General features: G+C 46.7%; 1 protein-coding gene across 1 annotated transcript in view; it reads right to left on the bottom strand.

The window, feature by feature from the left end:
• Window positions 1-460: 460 nt before the first annotated feature.
• The window catches only part of LOC142792746 (uncharacterized), a 142,833-nt gene continuing 130,809 nt past the window's right edge, over window positions 461-12,484 (bottom strand). Inside the window, exon 4 of the mRNA XM_075885676.1 lies at window positions 461-5,536. Within this exon, the coding sequence (XP_075741791.1) occupies window positions 5,363-5,536 (174 nt within the window). The 3' untranslated portion in view covers window positions 461-5,362. The remainder of the gene's footprint in view (window positions 5,537-12,484) is intronic.

Genomic DNA, 12,484 nt, shown 5'->3' with positions numbered 1-12,484 from the left:
TGCTTCAGCGTATGCAGATGATGCGGATAAGACGGCCGAAAGAACGGGTGCCGCGTTGATACGGGCTCTGAATGGAGTCATTCGGCCAACACTTGCCAGCCGCGCCTTCGTGGCACAGCGTCGGAATACAAGCGCTACGTTAGTATTCGGCGCGCGGATTGTAATGATCCCATTTATATGACGCCTTGCGTGAAATAAAACACGTGCATTGCGCTTTGGTTGTAGGTATACGTTATCATTGTATATGAGCGAAAGTACAGTGAAGGTCTTTATTGCCAAGAGGGCGTAAATCCACTGACAGGGAAATACTCTCCTAGATAACCTGACCTAGAGACAGGAGCAGTTAGCAACTGCTGACGGATCAGAGTTATACCACTGTTGTGTTTTCATCGATGCTCTCTCTCGCCGCCATATGAAGCGCGATACACACGCAGCTATAAATATGGTGAAAATGCAAAGTATAGTTTAAACGTAAACATTTTGACAGCAATCTGTCAAAATATATAAAAGTATAGTTTGTAGGATGCAATGACAAGGTTCGCGTTGAATAATCACGCAGAGGCAAGCCGGATGCTGAATCACGATTTTAAATGCGCAATGTAGGTACAGCACGTTTCACAGCTGCGCAGAACTCCGTATTAGCATCTCGACTCAGCTACAACCCGAACAGACTGACAAAGAACTTTATTGCTACAACCCGAAGTGACTGCCGTTCCCTTAGAGTAAAAACGAAACGCAAAACAAGCGTAATTACATCGTCAGAGTACAAGCTTGCAAGATGTAGCAACCAGTCGTCGCTTCACTGAAGCACTAAAATAAAGAAAAGCTGGCATCCAAGAGCTGCAGTGCTGCGCTGTAGAGAATGTAAAAAAAAATATGTTTAAAATAACGCGAAAAGGCCAGACTATTTATGCTCGCCGACTCAGAAAGGTACGAGACCAACATGCACAACAGCACCCGTGCAGCAGCTGAACGCCGTAGAAGGCTCCTGGCTTTTCTCATCGCATCTCGCATGCGAATCATTGCGCATGCGCGCGCGTATACACAGCTGACTGAATACGAACGCAAGCCACACCCGTATCTCACGGCCAGCCATTGGTATAGCGGCTTCGTTGCCCCGGCGAGACGGGTAAATCCCGGTGAGCGCGCGCGCATTCCAGCATACCCCGCAAATGAATCTGTGCAAGAGCGTGGTGTATCGCATATAACAACGTGGAGTCGAGAAAAAAACAGCCAGTCGAGGAAAAAAATAACGCAGCTGGTCCTCTTGAGGCTTACGGGTGTAACGTACGCTATCCGGATACGAACGCGTATCACGTTTCCGTTGAGTTTTTCGAGAGGCGAAGGCGTCGCTACGGCTTGGAACTCGGGACTCGTTTCAGCTAATTGATTCATCCGGCCACTGCAGCATAAGCAGTCACGAGAGAATAGCTTTGGCAATGTAACCTTCTTTGGCATATACTCGGTGTGCACACTCGAACGTGGTGCAGTGCGAACCAGCAGTTGATTGATCGACTGATTGATCGATTGATTTGCCTTTCATTGAACGACCGAAGACAGCACATGCCCCATGAAACACGCATAGGCGGGAGACTACGGACTGAATTTTGGTGACCTGTTTCATTATGATGAGTATTCGCATAACATGTGTGTACAAACTGCACCGAAGATCACTGTTAAGAGCCACACTTGAATTGCAAAAAACAAAAAACAAAAAGGTACACTTGTATCAATATGTATTTCCCTAGAATAGTAGTATAAATTTATGACAAAGTTAGGTCAGTGTGTCAAATTTACGCTACGAAAAGGAGGTAATTTTACAACGGAAATCTACAAGTATCAAGGGGTTAACTGAATGACTTGACGACAGTTTGGGAACCGATGCTTCAGTGGCATTTCACTGAAGCTATGGCATTCGATTCCGAGACAAGCAGAAGGTGGGTCGTCTTCGGCGACATTGGCGAGGGTTCTTTTAGGCCGCACTATACGAAGCATGATTCAGCCAGCACACATTCACTACGAGTTCTGTCGTAAAAATAAATAAATAAATAAAATAAAGGTGCGCTAACCGCATTGCATAGTTCTGTAAAGTCCCGCCACCATCACAGCCTTCACCATCGGTGTCACGCACTCGGCTTTTGATATAAAGGAGGACGACCGAAGAGACTGAACACGGCGAGTGAGAGCGAGAAGAAGGAACGGCGAATAGAGAAAGAAAAGTAAATAAACGCACCGGCGGCGCGCTCCGCTTGTTATGAATTCAGCGCGACAGGCCCCCCCATCCGACTGGCAATGAGACGGGCTTCTGTTGCTTCTGCAGCCAGCATATATGACCGAGCTGGTTACTAAGTGCGTTTGATCGTCGCCGGGAATGTTCGGTCGGAGCGTTGTATACTATATATATATACTGCGTTTGAGGGTGGCCTTACGAGCGGATCAGCACTGCGGCGGTGCCGTTAAAAGAAGCAGAATTGAAGGTTAGGAGAGCGGACCTTGGCCGCCAGAACTAAAAGAAGGAAGAAAGAAAGAAAAGATACGCCGTCGTCCTGGCGCCCCTGTGGAAGACGGCCGCGATCGTCGGAACGTTACTGCGAATAGCGGCGAACCGAGGAGAAAGAAAAAAAAAACTTCTGCTTTGAAACGAGGAAAAAAATTGATTGAAACGCAGGACAGACGTCACAATCGAGAGTTTTGACGCCTTGTGTATGCGTGTAATTGCGAAGACGTTTTCCTGGATGATTGTAAGGTCACTGCTACAAGCGGTAACAATGTTTTTGTAAAGGTGTACGCATGTTTAGTTCTGTTAGGTTTGGTGTTGGAGGAGTTAGTTAAAGACCTGGCTGCATATCTGAATTTATTTCTTCGTGTTTTTTTTTTGTACCGGTTGTGCGAGAATTTTCTGCTAAGCTTTGCCTTATCAGTCGCGAAAAACGCCGAAAAAATGCAAGCGAGGTAACAAACGTATCTTACTGCAGACGCTTTAGAAATTGACGAGGAAATAACTAAATGCACACGCTTCTAAATACTGTACACGAATGAATTAGGTTATCCTCTCCGAGTACATGACATACGCGTTGAATTAACACGGCAGTTATGAGTTTAATCATTTTTCCGTGATACTTGAGACAAAGCTGTATGACCGAATCATTTCAGTGTAAGCAGCCTTGCAATGGTTCAGGCGAGTGTAATTCGGTTTCTGGGACGAAAGCATTCGGTGACTTACGTAAACCACACCTCCTCTCTTTGCGTTGCACTCTGACCGCTCTCGGCGACTGCTTTGGCATGACAGGTACATTTCCACCCACGCTAAAACTACAGCTGTACACGGACATTTATTAACGGAGTGTAACGTTTATCCATAAAATAGTGCAACACTTTCAACAAAATACGCCATGCACACTTCTTTTGTAAAGAGGGCTTCGCTGCATCAACAGCGCGCTGTGCAACAAAGCATCACTACGTTGTCACGGACAGGATCATTAGTTACATAATTTTCCTAGCGAGATACAACTAGCGTTCGGAAAGAACCGTAAATACAATAGAACTTATTAAGTTAAAAGTCACTAACAGTTGTCACTGACTGCACAAAAGTTACAATATTGACTCAATTTCAGTGATTTGAGCTTACCGTTACAAGGAATGCCAGTACCACCGGCAGGACACTGTGAGGCTTTCGCAAGTGAACAATGTTCCCACGAGAAGACTATACTCACTTTGATACTGTGTTCCACTTTTGGAGCTGTAAAGCGCACGATTTGTAAAACAAAAATTACGCGACGAAATCTTTGGTGGACGTAACAGCAAGCGCCATCTCCACGTATCGGTGTTAATCGCGCCAGCGACGCTACGCTACAGCTCATCGATACGATTCCAAATATTGGCACAGGCTCAAGAAGAAGCGAATTCCCGATCGTACATCCAGGAAGAAGAATAAATTTTAAAAAGAGGTCAACGAGGAGACAATCGCGACGAGGTTCGCGAATGGTACGAGTCTGTAGTGAATGGCGTTAACTGCGACCAATGAAACCGAGCACATCCGTGATCTCTTTACGACGTCTCCGCATTCCACGTGGACAAACAAATATAAATCCAAGCCACGCGAATCTTCATTGGCAGGGAGCTTTATATAAATCCAAGCCACGCGAATCTTCATTGGCTGGGAGCTTTTACGTTCGGCGCCTTATCTGATTGTGCAAGAACAAGCGATGGATGGGGGTAAATGAACAAGAAAAGTACTATGGCTCGGCTGACCAGGTAGGCCCGGTAGACGTCATTGAGAAGCGTAACAGGTGAAACGAAGCTGCAAATACATTTCTTTCGAGGCTTTCTGTTTTTTCTTTTCTTTCATTATATATATACTTTTTTGTCGTTGCAATGCCGCCTGTTAAAGCTGGGCTGAAGGCACCTTACCTTGCCCACGATAAAGGCTTCATCGCGCTGCGAAAGGTTGCAAAGGGTTACATATCTATGTATAGCAATCATACCTCGCAGAACGAGCAAACAAAGAGTAAAATCTCGCTACTATGCAGATCAAGAACCGCGCTGAGTCTAGCACGTGCATGGAACGTCAAGAAAGCGATCGAAATGGCTAAGGCGATGATCTGAAATGTGCCATCTGATACTGAACCTCGCTGGCGTCACGGCCGATTCCTCGAGGTCTGTGCCGTGTGCGAAGGCTGTACGCTAGCAGGTATAGAAAAAAAGTAATTCAAAAAAATTAATTTATGGTTGGTGTTCGAGCTCATGCACGATTGCATATGTAGGAGGTACTGTTGCCGTGTTACTAGAGTAGGAATTCTATCAGTGAAAAAAAAGTGAGCAGCCATGAGTTGGCATCAGGGACCATCCTAGCCTCTGCAGTGCGTGTGGATTCACCTAATTATTATAATTTCATCAATGAGAGTTCATTTATTTAAGCTGCCACTAACGCTAAGGTGTCAAAACAAAAAACAGAAACTTAGAAATAGCTCGACTGAAAAGAAAACGGCAGACAGGAAAACACAACAGAAATGTAGACATGAAACAAGTCAGAGGAAAAAATCAAAGGAGAATGGACCAAAGAGGGCAGAAAACAAAAATGTGTACTTACACCTGAGGTACATCTTGGCAGTTGCCGCGTTTCGGTGTCAAGTGAAGAACAAGTCTCTCGCCTAGTGGCGATCCTCTACTACGGTCACAAACAGCGGAGTCAGGTGAAACCGTGGTCCGATTCCGCGCGAACACCACAGGCGCGCGGATCGAGGAGGAACAGGGATGATGAGCGGCGAGGTCCTCCGGAAGGCGCAGGGATGCTCGGGGGAGAAACTCGGTCGTCGGAGCAAGTGTCGGCTGGACGACGACTGGTCACTCTCTTAACCACCGGCTACCGTCGTGGTCGGCAATGAAGCATCCAGGTGTGCAAGGCTAACACCACCCGTCCGCGTCTGCTGTTCTCGTCAGACTGGGCCTGGTTCGCCGGTGCGGCTCGGTGTTGTTTAACGTGTGGCTGCTGCTGCTGCTGCTGCTGCCGTGAAAGGGGTCTTTCCAGCCGGAAAGACTGGAGGGCCGGAAGGAAAGAGGCGAGGAGAGTTCGGTGTGTGCGCGCAACACAGTCGCTGGTGAGGAGAAGAAGGGCACTACGCACGCAAGCAGCGAAGGCAAGCGGATGAGAGTGCGAGCTGGAGACGTACGAAAAAAGAGAGCGAGAGTGGCACGCTCGCGTAAGCGACAGAGTGGCGTACCTGACCGGTGCCGCCGCCACCAGCGTCACACCGCCAAGACGATGCGGAGAGGAGGTTTTTGCCGGTTGTGCGCTCACCTCTCTCTCTCAGCCCTTCTCCGCATCCATGACTGCGGGCCGTTATCCCGCAGCAGAAAGGAGAGAAAGCGACTCTTCAGGGTTAAGGTTAGCGCAGCTTCGGCGGCGACAGAAGCAGCGAGCAGCGCAGCAGAAGAAGGATGCCTGTGGCGCGAGAGCAGGCGGGGAGGGTGCGGACGGCTTCGATAAGCGCGCCGGCGGGACTTGGCAGTGTGCGCTACGCTCCCCCACCGGGCCGCGTTCTCGGTGAAGAAGCGCTAGAGGAGCGATGCGGCGAACGGCATCGAGCGCGGCACGTGCCGATCCGACATCTCTCCAAGGGGATGCCTTTCTTGTATGGATGAAAGTGTCTAGCTTTCGCGTTCGCAGTAAAGTCTTGCTCCTCGAGAAGAGCCGAGACTACGGGGCTAAATGTCACCTTGTCCTCACTGTCGGCTGCCGCAGTTCCCTATGATTCGCGACTTAAAATATCCAAGGCTGTTCGATTCGAGAGCATGGCGATATTGTGTTATGTGCAAGTTTACATCGGTTGGTTACGTACATACGCCGATTGACTCCATCAGCCATCACAAGTTTCAACTAGTCCCCAATGAGTAGGTCCTTCTTTTGAAGTTGTTACTGGTGCAGCATGCTGCTTACTGTAATGCTCAAGCGCGCAAAGTAAGGTTGACGCCCACGACAGGTGTTTCATCGGAGTTGTGCGAGTTACCAGATGACTTTATTGTCTTTGCGAATTTTATCTGGTTCTTTTTGCGATTTCGTTTGTGTAGCTCTATTCAATGTACACCCCTTCACGGAACGCCACATGTACCAGCGCCTATCCACGTGTGTCCGCACTTGACTGAACCTGCCGACACAAAGTTAAGCTCTGGCGAAGGCTTTGGGGAAAATCCATCGTTACAACTTCCAAACAATGCAGTATATCTTCAGAAATAACATGGCAACTGACATCTAGATGAGTTGTTGTATCATAGCAGTCGACAGTCACGTCACTAGTGAGGCAAGATGCAGGATTGGGTCGTCTCTCTCGCCATCTCTACTTCTCCCCCATCTGTGTGTTCATACTAAATCTCATTTAAGTTTGCCATAGAGTGTTGCTGTAATTTTCTCTACAAAAGATTGTAGCTGACGTTTACTACAAAAAGACACCAAGTCTTTTTAGAGGAAAAATTATTGTGCTCCAACCACATCAATATAATGTGAACGTATGACCTGCCGCTGTGGTAACCGCTCTAAAACTTCGCAAAGAACAATTTTACTAGCTAAAGTTGACAACAAGCATTGAAATGCCCGTGATACCGGTGACATACATAGGGAAGGGAAGGGGGTCATCATCCCACGAATTCTTATGGCAGTGTGAACTGCGAATATTCGACCACAAGCCCTTGTATGTTCCTTTGGGTGTTTTGAATAACCCCAAACTCGAAGCCTTGGGACGCTTTGGTCAAGAAGCCCCATTCAAATGAGCCAGTACGGTCGCTTGTGACTATTGTTTTTGTGCCTATTATCAAATACTGCGTACATGATGATAGGCGCAAAAATAATGAGTCCCGGCACTTGCCAACGTGACGCAGCGGAGACAACTGGGCCTACATGCCTTTTTTATACTTTGCTTAATTAGACACTCTTATCGCATGAACGACGCGTGAGGTATTGAGAGATGTGGCTTCTTGAAAACGACAATCTAAATATATTCAACGTCATATAAGAATAAGTAGCCCACTTAAGTGCATTTACATAAAAATGCGTGGTATTCAATAGTGAATCACACTCTGAATGAGCATTTCATTGCTTCTTTTTTTTACCCTTGTGCATACAATTAATCCACAACGAGGCTGAGTCACTCGAGAAACCGGTACTGTAATCTCAGTGGCACTGAAGAACAGACCAGAAAAAGTCACTTCCATTTTAATGATCCGTCTTCGGTTAAGGAATGCATCGACGGAGCTATAACTAGCAAATGACTTCGACGGTGCATGCAGTTTTATGCGTCAACGTTACGCAACAAACGCTCATGTCTGCGACAAAGGCAGTTCTAGTGTCAGAACACTACAGACTCAATCAAGCTCAATCGGTACGCAGTAGTCAACAGATGCTTATCCAAAGAAACGGACGACATATTTTTTTTCTTTGCTAATTGAATTTGAGATGCGAAAATAGATGCAAACACAAGAGGTGCACAAGGACCAGAGCACCATTATTAACTCATTGAATAGCGGAAATACGCACACATGCACGCGCTGACTGATATACTTATATGTCAATCTGTTTCTACAAATATATCAATTTTAAGTGGTGCTCTGTCCCGTGTGCTCCCTTGCGTTAGCGCTTATTTCCGCGCCTTAAGTTCAATTATGAACGTACTCAATCTCGACCAACAAAGCGTCATCTTAATTATTTGTTACAGTACAGCCAACATGACGGGCCGAATAAATACTCTTGCTCGACATTCGACCCACACATTTTTCTTAGGTGAACGAACTTTTGAGACAGGTGGTGACCCACATGTCGATCACGTCTTCTTTCCTCCGAATCCATTAGCAGTGAAATGAAAATCCGCATATAACGCCGTAATTTAGCCTTGCTTGCATCGCACTGCGCGGCTCGTCATCGTTCGCTCATAAAAAAGACACTATTAACTAGCTGAATAGCCTCGCTCTCTACGTGACATGGTATACCGGGGAGACCAATGACTGCGTCAATACAATTTTGCGGCAGTCAAGCACTCGATTATTATATCAGCATGCGCTCAAGTGTAATAATTAATTCGTGCGCTGCAGGCAATAAAAGTAATACGAAAGATGGTATATACCGGTGCATACTGTACAAGCGGCGTGATTGGCGAAATCGCAGCTATATATATGGTTGCGATTTCTATAATCGCGCCGCTCTAAGAAAGAAGAAGGAAAAGGAGTATCGAGGTTGCTCTTTTAGAGGAGCAACTAACTTGCCACACCCATTGCTCCATTTTGGGAGTACCTGTGAAAGAGCAACCACACTCTCGCGGTTGCTCGTGAAAGGAGCAACAGTTACCAAAAGAAAAATCTGGTTTTTGGTTGGCTTAACTAGCCTTTCGAAGTGCGTGTTAGCATTGGATCTGCAATCGATCTGCAAGCATCACATTCAGAAATATATTCAGAAAAATTTGCAGCTAACACACGGGATTCAAACTTACGACCATGGTCTCAGTCAGTATGTGCGTACCCTAACCACTACAACGCACCATACTACGGCACCATCTGAAAGAAAACAAGCCTGTGTAGGAACCGACAGGTCGTTTGCACACGGCGCAAACATTCCTGCAGTTCCTCCAAAAAACGGGCGCTTTGCTCCACAAGGAGAAAAGTGGCCCTCCTCGCTGGACCGTGGGCAATATTTTGCGCACATTCCGTCTTTAGAAGGAGCAAAGAGCCCTTTTCAGGAGTAACTGCGCAGTTACTCCACAAAACTGCTTAGTGCATATACCGCGACTGCCACCGCGGCTGCTTCAGGTATATATCGCACGCCTTCATCGCTGCCCGAGATAATCGTAAATCGAGAAGGACCTCCGTGCGAACGTTGTCACGAATGGTGCCGGGGCACACGGCCGTACGATTTCACCTCCCGGCGAGATGTCAAGTTACAGTCAGGCATCCGTATATGCCCGAGATAAGCGCACCTAACCAGCGAATCCGTCCGCGGCGCGGTGAAGAATCCAAGTGAGCGCGGGTTCATTGAGAATGCGTACGGCGCTTCGGGTTAGGGAGCGCGTGCATTATGCGATCGTTAATCGACGGGGCAGGCCCGTATCAAATTGCATGAAGCGGCCGTCGCTCAACGCTTCATTTCGAAGTGAGTTTTGGTGAGCACGCGCCGCACCGCGTTGCGGAAGAAGGTCCTCCTCTTTATACACGCATATGTATGTAACGTGCGCTTAGTAGAGGGCGCTGCAGCACATAATGAGCTAATAATGAACGCGTGCGCTACAGAAGAGAGAACAGTGCAGCCTGCAGAGGCAATCCCGATTGGCGTGTGTCAAGGATTGAGCGCCATCTGGTGATGAGGCCTGAGGCGGGAGGTTAAGGATGACCGAGAGACTTTGGCCAGATCCTTCCGCGGTTGGCTGGCCATGGACGACGGACAATTGGCGTCCCACATTCTAAAGTGGAGAAGGCCGCGTGTCTCGTGTATATGCAATGTGATTTGCGGAAACGCTTTGACTGAAGGACCAATCATGAGCACTTTGAGCGGTCATTCAAACGTTTAATCTCTCACCTGCATGGTTGGTGAATGCGAAGGCTAAACGCTCTGGTGCAAACAGTTGATTATACCAAATAAGTTTCAAAAGAGTGTAATTAAGGCATGGACATATATAGCGTGTAGTGTGAGCCTCTGCGCGGCATGTTCTCTGTTTTCGACAAGTGCTTGGTCGTGATTCCCGCCCATTAATTTCATTATGTATAGATCCAACTACGACGACAATAAATCTTGTGAACAGGATTCAGGCGTCCTTGGTGTTGTTCTAAATAGAGGACGTAAATAGTAAAACATTACCGAAGCAGAAATACTGTAACTGATAATACAAGATTTCTTTCTGCTCATATTAACTCACACAACCACTTCAAATTCATTATAGTTTTGTAATTTTGGTCGTGGCAGCTGCCTTACAATGATGATAAATGCAAGAAAGACCGTTTCTGTAATATTCATCATTAAAATAAAATTATTCAATTAACTACAGTAGGCAAAAAACGAACCAGAACTATTCTTTTACCCGCCTCCAACAACCTTATCATATACCTATATATTTTAGGCTCTATCATCCATCCCTTCAATTATTTAATTTCTCGTGCTGCTAATAGCATCAACACGGGAACAGGATGCCTGCGAAGAACGAAAAGGCTCGAGACACGCGGAGATCAGCGTCACTGCATGCTGTTGTCTCTAGGTGGGCGGAAATTAAATCAATAAGTAGCGTCAAGCTCGTGACAACCTGTCTAATTCCTGCGACGCACTTGCCGACCCTGTCAACCCTCCGTGATCGGGCTCTTTGGTCGCGCGATGCTTGCTTTACCGGGCGCCTATAGATGACAGGCTGCCTCGCCTGTCCCGCCAATGCTTAACACCCTGTCAATGCGTCGCCGTTTAAGTCTCCGAGCCTTGCACCGTCATCGTGTCCCTGCGTTGAGCGTGTGCCGCGGTTTCCGCTGTGTTTATCTTGTTATGAAAGCTAGAAGGATGACTCCCACCAACGCTGCTATCAACTTGTGAGGACAGAGTGTGTTACAGAGAAAGACTCCTATTACTCCCGTGCGCTCTTGGTTTGCCGTATTGAAATGTTTGAGAACGTCATTTATTCGTTCTTTTTTGTCAAGAAAACGGGCTTACATAAGACGGGACTTGTGACTGGAATTTACACAGTGTAATGTTAAATTTCATATTACAGTCCAAACATTTAAGAAACAATAAAAATCAAAATCGGACCGAAGACAGCAGACTTTCATATTGTTCTTTTTTTTTTGTTGTTGTTCTGAACTCAGTTCGGTGAAAGCGGTAGCGAAGTATGTGCACCTCGTTTTTACTTCTTTGATTGGCGGGCCTTTAGTGTGCTGGAGGTGTGACGCTATCCCCTCCCCTTTCCTCGTTAACACGCCTAAAGTCGCTATTCAAACTGATCTTTATATTCAATATCTTTCACATTTTTATTCAAGCATGGTAGTATTAATAACGAATCTTTGAAACGGAACCCAGCAGCGCCTAGTTAAGGACGAAGTAAACACAACAGTTGTGCGCCTAGTTAAGGACGAAGTAAACACGACAGGTGCACGGAGTGCAGGCCCACTCTACTTAGTCAACTCCCAAACGCCGTTCGATTTAATTCAACTGATATGCTAACTAGTCTAATGAATCACTTAACTACAAAGTGTGAGTAACCTGCCATTACCATACATATTAAAGCAGACACTTCACGCTTCACGCGACTCCACCCGCTGGACTAGGCCGCCTTCTGTATATTCGGCGCCCACATTCGAAGTGTCTCCGTGACTGATGAACTGCGATCCGTCTTATCAAGTTTTGTTTCTATGCGCGAAGAGTTTATACGAAGCGCGCGTATCGTAAGACTGATCTATGTGTGTCTGTGTTGCTGCTAATGGGAGGGCATCGCAATTTGACCTTCACGAAAACATGTTCAGTAACCTCCTCGCTCCGCTCAAACCGTATCGCTTAAGCCATTTTAGTCAGTCCGTATTTCGTTTTCAAACAACATTTTACTTGGGATGTGAGCATCAGCAGCAATCGACCTCTCTGGTGGCTGTTGCTGTTTCTTGAAAGACGTCAGTGAGGGTTTGTAACAAGCACGACGAAAAATGGGCCTTACAGAGTCGGGGAAAGTTGACGTGCTCTCATCAATCACAAGTCTTTTTTCGCACGTGTGCGCCGCAGTGTAGCAGTTGTTATAATTTTCGACCACTGATCCTGAAGGCCGTGAGCTCGATGCATGTTTCTAGTTAACGAGACTTGTGATGGCACAACTAATGAAAAGAGTAGTGAACGCCAGGTTTCTCTCAAGTTGACCACTGCAGCACCTCGGTCAGACATCACGAAGAATAGCTCAAGAACCTTCGCTCTCATCACGAATCTCGGACACTGTGCTATATCAATATGAAAGATACCGTAACTATACTATTTAGTGTTACCACGCGTGTT

The sequence above is a fragment of the Rhipicephalus microplus genome, unplaced genomic scaffold, assembly GCF_043290135.1.
Source record: "Rhipicephalus microplus isolate Deutch F79 unplaced genomic scaffold, USDA_Rmic scaffold_240, whole genome shotgun sequence".
NCBI classification, from domain to species: Eukaryota; Metazoa; Arthropoda; class Arachnida; order Ixodida; family Ixodidae; genus Rhipicephalus; species Rhipicephalus microplus.
The sequence above is the reverse complement of the archived record's forward strand: the minus strand, read 5'-3'. Positions and strand labels throughout refer to the sequence as shown.